Source organism: Symphalangus syndactylus, chromosome 16 (genome assembly GCF_028878055.3).
Source record: "Symphalangus syndactylus isolate Jambi chromosome 16, NHGRI_mSymSyn1-v2.1_pri, whole genome shotgun sequence".
Taxonomy (NCBI): domain Eukaryota; kingdom Metazoa; phylum Chordata; class Mammalia; order Primates; family Hylobatidae; genus Symphalangus; species Symphalangus syndactylus.
This window is the reverse complement of record NC_072438.2, coordinates 45,992,589-46,009,337: the sequence shown is the minus strand read 5'-3', so window position 1 is coordinate 46,009,337 and position 16,749 is coordinate 45,992,589. Positions and strand designations below refer to the sequence as shown.

The 16,749-nt window shown below is 40.4% G+C and overlaps 1 protein-coding gene across 8 annotated transcripts in view; it reads left to right on the top strand.

Annotated features, from left to right (window-relative positions):
• Positions 1-16,749, top strand: part of RFC1 (replication factor C subunit 1) — an 86,813-nt gene that overhangs the window by 58,893 nt on the left and 11,171 nt on the right. For 4 of the 8 annotated variants that reach the window (XM_055246192.2, XM_055246195.2, XM_055246194.2 and 1 more), the window contains 11 exons: positions 3,618-3,797; positions 4,996-5,100; positions 7,539-7,935; positions 9,856-9,968; positions 11,644-11,758; positions 13,428-13,519; positions 13,705-13,842; positions 13,988-14,083; positions 14,207-14,305; positions 16,167-16,321; positions 16,447-16,564. In XM_055246192.2, coding sequence (XP_055102167.1) covers positions 3,618-3,797; positions 4,996-5,100; positions 7,539-7,935; positions 9,856-9,968; positions 11,644-11,758; positions 13,428-13,519; positions 13,705-13,842; positions 13,988-14,083; positions 14,207-14,305; positions 16,167-16,321; positions 16,447-16,564 — 1,608 coding nt within the window. The remainder of the gene's footprint in view (positions 1-3,617; positions 3,798-4,995; positions 5,101-7,538; positions 7,936-9,855; positions 9,969-11,643; positions 11,759-13,427; positions 13,520-13,704; positions 13,843-13,987; positions 14,084-14,206; positions 14,306-16,166; positions 16,322-16,446; positions 16,565-16,749) is intronic. The other 4 variants (XM_055246193.2, XM_063619795.1, XM_055246196.2 and 1 more) reach the window with 1 other exon arrangement.

Here is a 16,749-nt window from a genome sequence, read left to right as displayed (position 1 = left end):
TGAGGGAAAAATCTAAGATGCCCTTAGGTAGTATAACAGAGGAACCTGGTCCTTGGTGGGGCATGTAGAATGTGACATTTAAATGGAGACCTGAAGAATGAAAGGGATTCAACAGGTGTGAAGGGGTTGTGATGGTGTGGTGGTCTGGGCAGAGGGGCCAGAATGTATGATGTTCCTGCAGGGGGAAGGTTCTTGCATGGTATGTTTGAGGAACTGAAAGAAGAATTATGGTTGGAGCATAGTGACCAAGGGATGAGAATGGCCGAAGAGGTTAATAGGGTCACATCTTGCAGGGCCTAATGTTTAAGACTTTTGTCTAAGAGAAGGAATTTTTATTTTGTTTTTTGAAATGGAGTTTTCGCTCCTGTTGCCCAGGCTGGAGTGCAGTGGCGCAATCTCAGCTTACCGCAACCTCCACCTCTCGGGTTCAAGCGTTTCTCCTGCCTTAGCCTCTGGAGTTGCTGGAATTACAGGCCTGCACCACCATGCCCAGTTAATTTTGTATTTTTAGTAGAGATGGGGTTTCTCCATGTTGGTCAGGCTGGTCTCGAACTCTTGACCTCAGGTGATCTGCCCGCCTTGGCCTTCCAAAGTGCTGGGATTACAGGGGTGAGCCACCGGGCCTGGCCGAGAAGGAATTTTAAAGTGGAGGGATAACATGACCAGATTTGAATTTCTGAAAGATCGCTCTGGCTGCTGATGAACCAAGTACAGTGGATGGGGCAGAAATAGATACACAGAGATCATCAGGAGAGATGGTGAGAAGTGATAGGGACTTGTCTGGGGGAGCAGTGAAAATGTCGAAAAGTGGAGAGGTTTCACTGGAAGAGGCAAAATCTATGGGACTTGGTGATAATTGGAAGTGGAAAGTGAGAAGAAAGAATATTGGGGATGATCTCCTTGTTATTGGCATGAGCAGCTTGGTGGATGCTGATGCCATTGGTGGCAGGGCTGGTTTGGGGAGATGATAATGAGTTCGTTGTTGGCCACACTGTGCGTTAGGGTTATGTGAGATGTCCACATGGAGATGCTGAGTAGACAAGCAGATATGTGGGACTGGAGCTTAGAACAGAAGTCAGAACTAGATGGACAAACTTGGGCATTCTTGGCATGAAGGGATTACTAGCATCTGGTAAACTAGTACAGAACAAGAAGAGAAGAGGGCCTTGGCCCCTGCTTCTTTGTGAAGTAGAAGAGGGTGGAAACCAAAAGGAAACTGAGAAGCAGCAGCTACAAATATGGGAGAGAAGTTTGATAAGCATGGGATCACAGAAGCAAAGGGAAGAGAGAGTATTTTAAAAATGATTGAGTGGTTAAGTCTGTCATGCTGTTAAGATTCCAGGTAAGGGAAGACCGGAAATTGTTGCATTTAGTAACATGAATTAATGATCCTTAGTGGCCTTGCAAGAGCTAAGGACAGTGGAGGTAGAGCCTGATGGAAGTGGGTGGAAGAGTGAGTGTGAGGAGACAAAATGGAGACAGCAAAAGTAGATATTTTTGATAAGTTTGGCTGTGAAGGAGAAAGAAGTGGGAGGACTTCTAGCTAGAAGGACTAGAAGGGGAAATGACTTCTAGCTAGAATGGAAAGTGGAATTTAGGGGGAGATGTAAGTATTTTTATGGTAGGAGATATTTAAAGCATACGTTTTGCTAATGGGATAGGTCCTACCAGAAAGGGAGAGATTGAAGTTATACCAGCAGGAGAAGGAGAATCAATTGTAGCATGAGACTTCTGAGAAGGCAGTAGGGGAGGGGATACATATACAATATATGTATAAATTTAATTTTCAGTTTGCTTGGTATATATAAGTACATATAGAGATTAATAGTTCCCCTAATACAGAGAGGGAGAGATGGTGTAGCTGGGACTGGGGTGGGGAGCGAGAAGGTCAGCCTTAAGGGGCTAATGGGTTTTATGGGAGCCTGCAGGAAGATGCCAGTCTTGCCTCCTGTACATGCGTATGAGAGACCAAACAAGTTCTGCTTGAGAGGACTTCAGGCAAAGTGGTGCCCTGAGGGGACAGCCAGGTTTCAGTGAAGGCAAGGCTATGGAGCTTAGCTTGGCTAAGAGCTTAGCCAAGTTCTAGAATAGAAGAGTTTGATAGGGAGGCTAGAAGTGCTAAGATTGGATAAGTAAAAAGATAATCAGAGTCATAGTGGGTGATAATTTGGGAGATAATAGATATTTGGGATATGGGATGTAGGGGCTTGCATGTGCAATTTTTCCAGGGTTGTTTTGAGTTTGTTCAGAAGTAGTTAAGTTCCTATAGTGTTACAGTAGATCATTTCAATCCAAGAACCCATAAAAGCTTCAAGGGTCCCTGAGATATTGTTAGTCAAACCTTTTCTTTCCAAGCATATTCATAGTTGTTTCTTTTTGTCTTCCGAGAAAGATTCTTCCCTTGAATGGTGAAAGATTGAACTTATATGGAAGCAGTCTTTGAATTTTGGTTGGCTGCTTCTTTTCAAGCCCATTTTAAGTTTGTTAATCTCAATTCTCTATTAAAAGAGTAATAAATAACTTGGAATGTCATGTATAATTTTTATTTCATTTTGTTTGGTTGTATCATTTTATTGAACCATTGCAAAAATATATAACTTGACATAGTTCCAATTAAGATTTAATGTCTTTTCCATCCAGCTCTGTTTGGCAAGTATCTCTTATATTATACATTATGAGAGTTATCTTTCCAATCTAGAGATAATACGATCTTGCCTTTAAGTTACTAGAAGGTTGCTAGATTTACTATCCTAGAGTAATGAGCAGAGAGGAGGGCACGAGCTCACACTTGCTTAGCTTTGTAGAATCAAAACTTTCCCTTTTTAACAATATCAAGAGTTGCCTTTTTTTTTCCTTTTTTCCCCTAAAACAGTAAAGATTTTTTGTTAAGCATTATAAGTTGCATTCAGTAGCCTTCAGATATGCCACACCACAATCCTTTGGCAGACCATCAAACCCAGCAGCAGTTTGTTCTTGTACAATCCATGCGTTCAGGCAAAACTCCCTTCAACTTACAGTTAAGATCCTACTTAGCTCTTGCGGGCAGGGATTGGGGAATTAGACCTCATTTCTGATCACTAATGTGATGAAAAGCATCAGAAGTATATGAAAATGATAAGAAGTGATTCTGATTTTAAAGTACATTGTTTGGAAACATTAACAGAAACATCAAAATGATAGGAGTATACCTGCTTCTATTAAATTCTTGTTGGGAAAGTTCTTAAGAACAAGCAGTTTCCTGAATAGCAAGAGTTTCTACAGATGGATTGCATTTGGTTGTTTATTTACAGTTATGCAAGTTAGCTGGTAGTTTAGATATGAAGAGGGTATAATGGAAAATAGTATGAATGGGTAATTTTAATAGCTTTGCTAACAGTGTTGGATGTATGTTTTTCACTGCTTGTTTTGTAAATTTATTAAATGTTAGCCATATCAAAATTTCTTAGGATCTAATTTCAGGTGGTGCTTATTTGCTGTAAATTTCCAGCAAACTTTCCATGCAAAGGTTATTTATGATGTGAAATGAGAGAAATCAACTTCCTGCAGTTTTGATGCCAAATGTTTCTTTGGAAAGCTACCATGTAATTTCCTCTCTGCTTGAACATTTTGGTTTTTAGGGAGCTGAAAATTGCTTGGAAGGCCTTATATTTGTAATCACAGGCGTGCTGGAGTCTATTGAACGAGATGAGGCCAAGTCTCTAATTGAACGTTATGGGGGAAAAGTAACAGGAAATGTCAGCAAGAAAACAAATTATCTTGTCATGGGTCGTGATAGTGGACAGTCCAAGAGTGATAAGGTGGGTACTGCTGTGTTCTCAACACCATGACACCTCCTGCCTGCCTTGGCACACTCTTGATGTGATTTGCCCTTTACTCAGAGTTAAATGAAGGAAAGAAATAGAAAAGTAATTTCTTGCCTACATTATTTCTTCTCCACAGAAGTGTTATTGGCTCTGACACCAGGATTTTGGTTTTCCAATGGAAGGCATAGTTCCTGTTTACTTGACTTTTTTTTAGTGTATTTAAGTTTAAGTCTTTTTCTATTTTTGAAGATAGAAACAAATGCAGTTTTCTTTTTCTTCCAGTCCGAAGTATTCCTATATATGCCACTGTATACACCATCTTAGGTTTTTTTAAATTGGTGCTTTTAGAAAAAGAATCAGCGGCCTGTTGGGTAGGATTGTGTTTAGCTCCAAACAGCAGAATACCTGATTAACTGTGGCTTAAACAGCTGTTAATTTTTCTCACAAGAATTCTGGAGGTATTGCTGGGATAGTTCAGCATCTCAATGATGTGGTTCCTCCATCTGTCCTTATTGTGTTAACTTTTGTCCTCATGCGTGTTGCCTTGTGGTTGCAAGGTAGCTGCAGCTCTAGGCATTTAAATTCTTATTCAAGGCAGGAAAAGGGAACAGTGGCAAGTATGTCATAAGAGCTGTGGCTGGCCTGACAAGAGTTTTCCCAGAAACACCTCTTATAGAATTTCACATAAGGCTCATTGGCCAGAGCTGTCACCTGTCCACTTAGAGCTGTATGGGAGGTTGGGAAGAACCAAGACGTTTCTGGTTGCCATGGACCAGTCATCATTCATCACTTGAAGAAGGACACATTGGAATTCCATCAGCAGGGAAGAAGGTGGGAGAAATGTCTGCCATATGTATTAAATATGGGAGAAGGTATGAAGAGCTGGTCTTAGGCCCTAGTGGCATTGCCCCTTCCTAGGGGAGAAAAGGTAAAGCAGTCCACAAAACTAGTAATGGGCCACTTCCCTTGCCAACCTGCTACTCTTAGGGAATGTATCTGTTATTTTCTTTCTTTTCAATGTTACTTTTTCAATGAATGTGCTATTTTTTGTTTTTCTTTTTTAATTCCAGTGTTATCTTAATTTATGAATGTGGTTTTTCACCTACTAATAGGCCCTAGAATTTTTTTTTTTTTTTTTAACAGAAAGGAATGGTAGGATGCAGTTTTGATGATTTGCATTTTTAATCAACAGGCCGCAGCCTTGGGGACAAAAATTATTGATGAAGATGGCCTGTTGAATCTGATTCGAACTATGCCAGGCAAGAAATCCAAGTATGAAATAGCAGTTGAAACTGAGGTTCGTATAAAAACGAATGTGATTTATTTAAGTTGGTGTATAGTAACTTTTTAATTTCATAGACATATGTCTTGGGTGGATACAGGCTTGTTGGCTGAAAGATTAACACCATCCCTGTCTACCACACATGAACCACCTTAGTTCCTTTTGAGCTGGAGGACCCTGCTTCAGGATGTCTACTTTGTTGTTTTTCCTCATCTTTGTCAGGGAATATGAGTAGAGAAAGGACAGTATATTGCATATAACATATCTACTTATCAAATTTTCCTTATTTTTCATATTACTATTATTATTACTATTTTTTAATTTTTTGAGACAGAGTCTAGCTCTGTCCCTCAGGTCGGAGTGCAGTGGTGTGATCTTGACTCACTGCAACTTCTGCCTCCTGGGTTCAAGCGATTCTCCTGCCTCAGCCTCCTGAGTAGCTGGGACTACAGATACCTGACACCACGCTTGCTAATTTTTATATTTTTAGTAGAGACGGAGTTTCACCATGTTGGCCAGGCTGGTCTTGAACTCCTGACCTCAAGTGATTTACCCACTTCAGCCTCCCAAAGTGCTGGCATTATAGGCGTGAGCCACTGTGCCTGGCCATATTCTCACGTTGACTTTATGCAAAGGTTATTGTTTAAGAGTTCCTTAAAGGACATGTTAATAGGTATCAGCATGATAAATTTGTTTTCAATTAGAACTGTATTAGGACTTTTTAAGTTGTGCAGACACCTAGCCTGTATTAGCTTTTGCAAAAGGAAAAACGTTGGCTCACATAACTAAAGTATGGGCAGGGAGGGTCTGGTCTAGGAACTACTGGATCCACAGACTACAAAGCTGTGAGGACCCCTTCAGTTTCTGTCTGTCTGTTTCTCCTAGTTAGCCTCATTCATTCCCACTGTAGACCATTCTTTTTTACACACAGGACACAGGATTGCCAGCATTGCAATATTTTAATGTCCCCAGCTCTGTCACCCAAATGGCAAGATGGTCCACCCAGGTTATTCCGGTTAGAGAAATCTAGGGAATGATTTCGATTACATAACCATAGCATAGTTATAAAAACCAGGAAATTAACATTGATGCTGTATTGTTAACTAATCTGTACATATTTTTTGAACCTTACATTTTCCCCTGTAGTTCTTCTTCTGTTCCAGGGTCCCACACAGCATTTAGTTGTGTCTTCTTAGTCTTCTCCCATCGATGACATTTCTTCAGTCTTTCCTTGTCTTCTTACAAGCTTGACACTTTAGCGAGTACTGGTCAGTTTTGTGGAATGTCTCTCAGTTTGAATCTGTGATGTTTTCTCATGATTAGATTGAGGTTATGTCTTTTTTTCTAAGAACACCGTAGACGTGATCTTGTGTCCTCAGTGCATCCTGTCATAGATACAGGATGTCAATATGTCTTATTGTTAGTGAGGATAACCTTGATTATTTGGTTAAGATGATTCAGCATCCCACTGAAACTAGTGCTGGGTTTCTTCACTAGTAAATTGACTATTTTTTCCTTTGTAGTTGATAACTATCTTGGCAGGAGAGGGAGGTACTTAGGCTTATATCCTGTTTGTCCTTAAACATTCATCCACTAATTTTAGCATCCACTGCTAAAGAGGCACTAATTTTCTTAAAAACTGAGATATTACATACTATAAAATCCACCCTTATAAAGCTTACAAATCAGTGGTTTTTAGTATATTAATAAGAGTATACAACCATTAGCACTGTGTAATTCCAGAACATTTTCATCACCCCGAAAAGAAACCCTCTACCTATCAGCAGCCACTCATTCTATCCACCCCCTGTTCTATCCACCCGCTTGGCAATCACTGCTCTGCTTTGTCTCCATGGATTTTCCTATTCTGGACATTTCATGTGTGTCTGGAGACATTAGAATATATGGCCTTTTGTGTCTGGCTTCTTTCACTTAGCATAGTGGTTTCAAGGTTGACCTGGGTTGTAGCATGTATCAGTACTTCACTCCTTGTTATGGGTAAATAATATTTCATTGTGTGGACACACCCTGTTTTGTTTCTTTTTCAGTTGATGGACATTTGGATTGTTTCCAACTTTTAGCTATAATATGGTTATGAACATTTGTGTACAAGTTTTTATAGAGGCATTAACTTTTAATTAGGAAACTTTGAAACTAAAATCTCAACACTATACCTTGTTTTTTTCAAACTAAAATTGGAGTACTTATTACTTTTAAAAATCAACATGTTCTCACTTTTAGAAATTGAATTTGGTGGTTTCTGGTGTGTTTGTTAATTTTTATACTTTAGAAGGTGGTGATTTCCACAAATAGGAAAGTCTATCGTGAAAAGACCAGCCCAGGTTGAGTAGCCCACTTGGATGTCTCTGACTGCTCTCTGTAGTACGTTTAGCAGGATAGAAATTCTTATGTTTCATCACGTTTCTTTTTTCCTCATTTTTCTACTTTTTAAGATGAAGAAAGAGTCCAAACTGGAGAGAACACCCCAAAAAAATGTCCAAGGAAAAAGAAAAATTAGTCCATCTAAAAAGGAATCAGAATCTAAAAAGAGCAAGCCGACTTCCAAAAGGGACAGTTTGGCAAAGACGGTAAAAAAGGAACCAGATGTGTTTTGGAGAAGCCTGGATTTCAAGGAGCAGGTGGCCGAGGAGATAAGTGGTGACAGCAAGGCTAGGAATTTGGCTGATGACAGCAGTGAAAACAAAGTGGAAAATTTGCTCTGGGTGGATAAATATAAGCCAACCTCGCTCAAGACCATAATTGGACAGCAAGGTGACCAGAGCTGTGCCAACAAACTCCTACGCTGGCTCCGAAACTGGCACAAGAGTTCTTCTGAAGATAAAAAACACGGTGATTTTACAGCCTCACTCATTTTTGTGTGTGTGTATATCAACATGTGATTGCTCAGTGGCACATATATGAGAAAATCTAACGGTTCATTCATCTGTCAGCAAGCATTTATTAAGAGCTTGATCTGAACCCAGGTGCAGTACTAGACCCTGCTGGTGGTGGTGTTGTGAACAAAACAGTCCCTCTCAGGAGCTCACAGGCAGTGGGGGAGGCATATCTGAACCAGTCATTAAAATATATTTGCCAAGTACTGCTAGAGGGGTAAGTCCAGGGTGCTGTGAGGATGAAGATGTGTGGTCAGGGCCAGGGTGTGTGTGCTCCCATCCCGGAGGAAGGGATGGCTAAGCTAAGACTTGGAAACAAAGTAGGAGCTAGCTAGGCGAAGGGAGGGAGGGATGAGTGTTGGGTGGGAAAGAGTATGTGTCCCAAGGTCTGAAGCCATGTGACAGCAAGACCCCTGAGTGGCAAGGGCACTAGGAGGAAAGCTGTGAATAATAACGGAGGCATGCGTGCGGGGCAGTCAGCCTAAACTCTCAGTAGCAAGCACGATTTGCTGTGGCAGGCCTGATAGGCCTGTGCTTCTTTACTTTCTGTCCTTGTTTATGATGTATTTGTCATGGAGAGTGAAAAGCTCCAATATGTATTTAATGTCTGAAGTATTTTCTTAACTGAGGTTTGAGATCACAAATGTTTTAGTAGTGTTTTCAACATAGACCAGTGATGACTAGATTGCCGATCATCATTGCCAATGATGCCTGTTTATTTATAAAAATAATGTATTGTAATGTTACAGGACTAAATTTAAGTTAGATCACTTTTTTCATTCTGAAACTTCATAAAATCTCCCTTAAAAGAGGAGCCAGGCATTTCATGTGCCTGGAGAAGACTTTTTTTTTTTTTTTTTTTTTTTTGAGACAGTCTCGCTCTGTTGCCCAGGCTGGAGTGCAGTGGTGCGATCTCGGCTCACTGCAACCTCTGCTTCCGGGGTTCAGGTGATTCTTCTGCCTCAGCCTCCTGAGTAGCTGGGACTACAGGTGCACACCACCATGCCCGGCTGATTTTTTGTATTTTTAGTAGAGATGGGGTTTTACCATGCTGGCCAGGCTGGTCTCGAACTCCTGACCTTGTGCTCCACCCGTCTTGGCCTCCCCAAGTGCTGAGATTACAGGTGTGAGCCACCGCACCCGGCCGAGAAGACTGTTTTAAAGCTTCAGGTGAACTCTAGTCCCTGTCTCCATGCATGCTGGCAGTAGGTTGAAAACCATTGTCTCTGTCAGTTATTGAGTATGAGTTGAGCATAATGTATGTGCCAGGTGCTCACGTGGTGAGGGAGGAAGAGTGCTTCAGTGTTGAGGGGCACAGGATAGTTGCAGACGCAGCATCTTCAAGTCATTTTTTCTTCTTGTGACCATGTAGCTACTATGCTTGTTAACATTTAGTGAAGCTTGCATGGCTCTGTGCTCAGCCATTCCGTCCTCACAACATCTCTAGCAGCAACTTTACTGTTGTTCTCCTTGTCTAACAAAGGAGGAGGCAGGCACAGAGGGGCTTAGTCACTTCTAAAGTACCCACGGCTGGTGAGAGGTGGCATGAGGATGGATGGAGTTGAGATTGAGCCCCGGCAGCATGCTCCATGGCCTGTGCGTTCACAGGAAAGGAAACTTACACAATTATTATTTCAAATCAAGAGTTTTAAAGTGAGTTAGTTTTAGTTTTTTATTTTGGGTGGAGGTGAGGTAGGAAGTAGAATTTCACTGAATGCTCTGGAAACTTGTTTATGCTATGTAGAAAATAGTCTGCAAATTTTGAACTAAACTGGAGGACGGCTGTCTATGCGAAGTTTAGGCATAACTATTCCTGCCATGCCTGAATTTCTGTTAGGTGATACAGGTTAACACTCTGGAACTTCTTTTTTCCTAGCAGCAAAGTTTGGTAAATTTTCTGGCAAAGATGATGGCTGTAGTTTTAAAGCAGCGTTGCTGTCAGGCCCTCCTGGTGTTGGCAAAACCACCACAGCTTCCCTGGTGTGTCAGGTGGGTGCTTTGTCGCAGTGTGGTTGGACAGATAACCTCGAGTGGTCATGGCTAGGAGATAAAAGTGTGTACCCACATCTGCGTGTGTGTGTGTGTGTGTGTGTGTGTGTGTGTGGTGTCTATATATAAACTGTGTTTATTTTTCTAAAATAAAACCTTTAGAACCTGTTTTGGTTCTGGTGATGTTTGTAATTTTAATCCTTTTAAAATATTGGTAATTAAAGTAATAGGCAATACTTGCCAATGAGCAAGGCAGTGTGCTAAGCACGTGGGTGTATTATAGATAACAAAAACATGTATTCTAGACTCTGAAAGATGCAAATTTCTTAATGCCCTTGAATAATTCTGTGTACTGAATAATTACCTGTACTGTCATCATCCACATGTGTCAAATGAAATAGGCTTAGGGAGGAGGGTGGAGGCCCAGTGGTAGCCCGAGTCACGGTTCTGCTCTTCAGCACTGTGTGATCCTGCCTTTGTTCCTGTTGTCTCTATTGCTGCTGAATCCCTGTAGACAATGGGAGAACTTGACTTGCTTAGAGGCACTAGAGCAGATCAGAGTTCACGTGTTAGTATCAGAATGATGAAATAAGAGATTAGAAATTTATTGCTGGATTTCTCAATCCTCTGCTGCATAAGCTTGTGGTTTCTTTTGTTTTTTGTTGTATGCATCTGCATAAAATTTAAATAAAATTTTATCTGTTTCCACTGTATTTATAAACATTAATGAAAAAGCAAAACAACATTTTTTTTCCTAGTCCCTACAGTTGTGAACACAACTCTTTTTCTCTCTTTATTATTATCATTATATTTTTTACGAATTAAGGCATAAGCTAATCAGTTTTGGGAAATGAATCAGAATAACTTGAATTTTCCTGATTTCAGAGGAAAATTGTTTGTTGGGATAGTGTCGTGACAAAGAGTGATTTAACTTTATAAATTATCTTAGGGAGGATTGCTTTTTGGTATCTTATTTTATTTTATTTTTTGTTTTGAGACACAGTTTTACTCTGCCACCCAGGCTGGAGTGCAATGGCACGGTGTCAGTTCACTGCAACTTCCGCCTCCCAGGTTCAAGTGATTCTCATGCCTCCCCCTCCCGTGTAGCTGAAACTACAGGCATGCGCCACCACGCCCAGCTAATTTTTAGTATTTTTAGTCGAGATGGGGTTTCACCATGTTGGCCAGGCTGGTTTCAAACTCCTGACTTCAAGTGATCCATCCGCTTTGGCCTCCCAAAAGTGCTAGGATTACAGGTGTGAGTCAATGTACCTGGCTGGTATCTTATAATAGATTAATTCTGTGTCTGATAGTGAATTGTTGGGATGATTATGTTTAATCCTTTTTTTAGGACTTTAAGAAGTAAATTTAGTAAAATTGCTTGTTTGAATATACTCTTCCAGATTAGTGATTTGTCAGCTGAAGTTTTAAGACCAAACTTATTTGTGTTTATATGTGTATGTTATATGTATGTATATGATATTCTAAAAATTTCTAATATTGTAAGGCATACTATAGTTAATCTCATTGTCTGTTAGTATCATACTTTATACTTTTACCTATGGGTTTTTATATTAATTTTGTACCTTCTTTCTTTCTTAACTGGCCTTTCTTGGCGGGGGGTGGTGGAGTTAATTCATATTGTGCCTTCAGTGGTTTCCAATATTTTGATTAGGAGTTGGGATACAGCTACGTGGAACTGAATGCAAGTGACACCCGGAGTAAGAGCAGTTTGAAGGCAATTGTTGCTGAGTCACTGAACAATACCAGCATCAAAGGCTTTTATTCAAGTATGTGGCTTTTTGAACTGCTGTTGTTGTTATATAAGAAAAATATGTTCATTTCAATGTTCAGTAACCAGTGTTGAACACAGGTTGTGTGCCAAGCACCCTACTAAATTCTGGGGCTAACAAGAGAATAAGAAAGCCCTCTGACATCACTCTTATGGGGCAGTACTTACCCTTTCGTAGGTCTTAGAGGTTTCTGAGAATGTGATAAAAATGTGTACATGCACATATTTATGCGTTTTTCATATGATTTTAGAGGATTCACAGGTGAATCCTGTAAAGAGAGAAAGGAAATAAAAAACCGTGTGTAATACAGTGTGACTTATTACCTCATTACCTTATTAACCTCACTCTGTATGTATGTAATAAGGTATGTAATACAGAGTGAGGTAATAAGGCCGGCAGATGAAGAAGTAATTATGCTTGGGGCATTGAGTAAAGGGGTGATAATTGTTTTGAAAGACCTCAAAGAATGAGAAAGAAAACCATTTGGAGGTGGAAGAGGTCATTGCAGGCAAAGGTAGTAGAAGAGAAGACAGTATGCAAATGCCCACTGTGTTTCAGGTTGTAGCTAGTGGTCCTCTATGGCCAGAGTTCGTGGAAAATAAGATGCTCAAGTTAAGGACCGCACAGTGCCTATTTAGAGTCTATGATGTGTTGTTTTGTCACCTGAATTCTTGGTGCCTTCACATTGTTCAAAATAATTTGCTCAGGAAATGTCACTCTTAGACATGGCTGGTGGGAGGGTAGATTGGTACAACTCTGGAGAGAGTCCGGCAATATTTCTCAAATTACACATACCCTCTAGCCCAGAAATTCCAATTGCTGGAATGCAGCTATTATTTTACTTCCATATGTGCAAAGTGGCATATATATGCCATATAGATAAGGATAGTCATTTAGTATGACATAATAGAAAAAAGCTTGGAAGCATCCTATATATTTCATTAATGGTGATTAAGTAAAGTGTGATACAAGTGTAGAATGGAGTATTGCCTTAAAAATGAAGTGTTCTGTATCTATAAGGTAAAGAATGGATCACCGAAATACATAAAATGACAAAACTGGCTGGGCATGTTGGCTCACGCCTGTAATCCCAGCACTTTGGGAGGCCGAGGCAGACGGATCACCTGAGGTTGGGAGTTTGAGACCAGCCTGGTCAACACGGTGAAACCCCGTCTCTACTAAAAATACAAAAAATTAGCCAGGTGTGGTGGCGTGCGCCTGTAATCTCAACTACTCGGGAGGCTGAGGCAAAAGAATCGCTTGAACCCAGGAGGCGGAGGTTGCAGTGAGCCAATATCGCGCCACTGCCCTCCAGCTTGGGCAACAAGTGAAACTCCATCTCAAAAAAAAAAAAAAAAATTCAAAACTCAGTTGTATATTTTTATGCACGTATGTGTAGAATATCTCTTAAAGGACACATAGGAGACTATTGTTTGCCTCTGGGAAGGGAATTGGGGTCTGCAGGGGAAGGAGGGGTGGCAGGGAGAGTTTCTCTTCTCTGCATATTCTTTCTTTTTTTCTTTTACAACACTCTGTAGTCCAGTGCTGCATATTCTTGTAGCTTTTGAAGTTTAATATCTGTTACGTAATTTTCTACAGAGCAGCAGTTTTTGAGCAATTGTTATTTTGTTTTTGTCTCATCCCATTGCTCCTCAACCTGGGTCAGATGGAGCAGCCTCTTCAGTAAGCACGAAACATGCTCTCATCATGGATGAAGTAGATGGCATGGCAGGCAATGAGGATAGGGGAGGAATTCAGGTAATTCAAGTGCTGTATTTTTGCAGTTTCACTGTTGATAATTTAGATTTTTAAAACATTGTCGTTCTCTCATACTTAGGGCAGTTAAGGCATGTTGCTGAGGAGATTTTTAGAACCTAAAATACCTTGTGTGGTATTTGTCATTTTTAAAATAATTATTTTTGTGCTGCAAACTTGCCTTTCAGGAATTAATTGGCCTGATAAAACATACTAAAATTCCCATTATTTGTATGTGCAATGATAGAAATCATCCCAAGATTCGCTCTCTGGTTCATTATTGTTTTGATCTTCGTTTTCAAAGACCTCGGGTTGAACAGATTAAGGTATGATGATTGAAATTTTTTTTCCATCACGCTAGCCTATTTATTTAAGGGTCAGTTTTTAAAAGTACCTGATAAATATTTTTAAAATACCTGATTATATGAGTTAAAAAAAAATCATTGAGGACTCCTCCCTTGTCAATTTCAGGGTGCTATGATGTCTATTGCATTTAAAGAAGGTTTAAAGATTCCCCCTCCAGCTATGAATGAAATAATTTTGGGAGCCAATCAAGATATCAGACAGGTAAATTAAATATATATCATGTAACAGTTGTTGATTATTTTTAACTAATGCTTTCAACCTTGTAGGGATGGGGAGCAACAGGATTTTCCTATCTTGACGTTGTCTTATTTGTGATTCTTTTAGGTTTTACATAATCTGAGTATGTGGTGTGCACGAAGTAAAGCATTAACCTATGACCAGGCCAAAGCTGATTCTCACAGAGCCAAAAAGGATATCAAAATGGTAAAATAAATTTCCATGTCTCAGTTACCTTCCTAAGCCAAAACACTTCTTGTTCTGTAGGTAGCTTGATGGAAGTAGTTATTATAGTTCCTTGATATGCCTGTGGAATCCAGGGATATATAGTAGGAAGTATAGAGAGCTGCTAAAAGTGTTTCTAATTCAAATGAATTTTTTCTCAAAGATTGTCAATGTCTATTATAAATTTTGAGAAAGGGATAAATTTTAAATTATACTCATGCTTCAACAATTATAAAATGGCTTTTCCAGAGTTCCTTATGTTTGGCTTTCGTGTTTGGAATGGTTTTGCACTGTTCAGAATAATCCATGTCAAATGGTTTAGTTCAATGACCTCTCTGAAACTAGAGGTATGTATCAGTTACCTCTGTGTTGTATTTTACCTAGTTGCTAATCAGAATTTATAGTTAGAGCAATGATTAAGCAGGTTCTAAAAAAGTTAATACACTTTCTTATTTATTTAAATTTTCAAAATTTTTGGTAGAGACAGGGTCTCGCTATGTTTCCCTGACTGGTCTTGAATTCCTGGCCTCAAGTGATCCTCCTGCTGTGGCCCCCAAGGTGCCGGGATTATAGGTGTGAGCCACCACGTCTGGTCTATACGCTTTATTTTTTAGAGCAGTTTAGGCTTAGGAGTTTGAGACCAGCCTGGCCAACATGGTGATCCATGCCTGGCCTATGGATTCAAAATTGAGTGGAAGGTACAAAGAATTCTCACATACTTCGTGTCCCCCCTCACACGCACAGCCTCTCCCACTGCCAACATCCCCCACCACAGTGGTATATCTGTTACAATCGATGAACCTACAGTGATACCTCATTATCACCCAGAGTCTGTAGTTTACATTAGCATTCCCTCTTGGTGTTGTACATTGTATGGTTTTGACACATGACATGTATTCACCATTGTAGTATCATACAGAATAGTTTCACTGTCCTGAAAATCCTCTGTGCTCTACCTGTTCATTCTTCCTTTCCTCTCTTCTCCCTACAACCCCTGGCAACACTGATCCTTTTACTGTGTCCATAGTTTTGCCTTTTCCAGAATGTGGTATAGTTGGAATCATGTAGTATGTGGACTTTTCCAGTTGGCTTCTTTCACTTAGTAATGACATATAAAGTTCTTCCATAACTTTTGTGTTTTTTTTTTTTTTTTTTTTTGAGTCAGAGTCTCACTTTGTCACCCAGGCTGGAGTACAGTGGCGTGATCTTGGCTCACTGTAGCCTCTGCCTCCCGGGTTCATGTGATTCTCTTGCCTCAGGCTCCTGAGTAGCTGGGGTTACAGGCACCTGCCACCACACCTGGCCAATTTTTTCTTTTTAGTAGAGATGAGGTTTTACTATGTTGGCCAGGCTGGTCTCGAACGCCTGACCTCAAGTGATCCGCCCACCTCAGCCACCCAAAGTGCTTGGATTACAGGGGTAAGCCACCATGCCCTGCCCCCTCCATGTCTTTTCATGGCTTGATAGCTCACTTCTTTTTATTGTTGAATAATATTGCATTGTGTGAATGTACAACGGTTAAATTGTTTATTCACCTACTAAAAGGACATCTTGGTTGCTTCCAACTTTTGGTAATTATAAATAAAACTGCTTATAAACATCCTGTGCAGATTTTTGTGTGAGCATAGTTTTTAATTCATTTGGGTGAATACCAAGAAGCGTGGTTGCTGGATCCTATGGTAAGAGTATGTTTAATTTTGTAAGAAACTACAAAACGGTACAGTTTTGCATTCCCACCAGCAATGAATGTAATTCCTCATGTTCCATATCCTCGTTAGCATTTGGTGATGTTAATGTTTTGAATTTTGGCCATTCTAGTAGCTGTGTCCTTCTCTTTTTTCAGGGCCCATTTGATGTCGCCCGGAAAGTGTTTGCAGCTGGAGAGGAGACTGCTCACATGTCACTTGTGGACAAGTCAGATCTGTTTTTTCATGATTATTCAATAGCACCCCTCTTTGTCCAGGAAAATTACATACATGTGAAGCCTGTAGCAGCAGGGTGAGTGTCCAGAGCTGGGGAGAGGCGTGCTTAGTATCCTCCCAGCACTGTGAAGGCTAAATACCCGTGAAGGAGGGACCTGGGGTGTGGAGAGTGGGATAATCCAGACTGGTTCTTTCCTGCAGGGGTGACATGAAAAAACACTTGATGCTTTTAAGCAGAGCAGCAGACAGCATATGCGATGGTGACTTAGTGGACAGCCAGATCCGGAGTAAGCAAAACTGGAGTCTTCTGCCTACGCAGGTGAGCAGAGGGCTCTCCCTAACGTGCAGGCCCTGCTTTTACTAAGAGAACTAAATAGCTTTTAGCTGCTGTACTTATTTTATTTTATTTTGTTTACTTTATTTTTGAGATCGAGTCTCGCTCTGTTGCCCAGGCTGGAGTGCAGTGGTATGATCTCGGCTCACCTCCTGAGTTCAGGTAGCCTC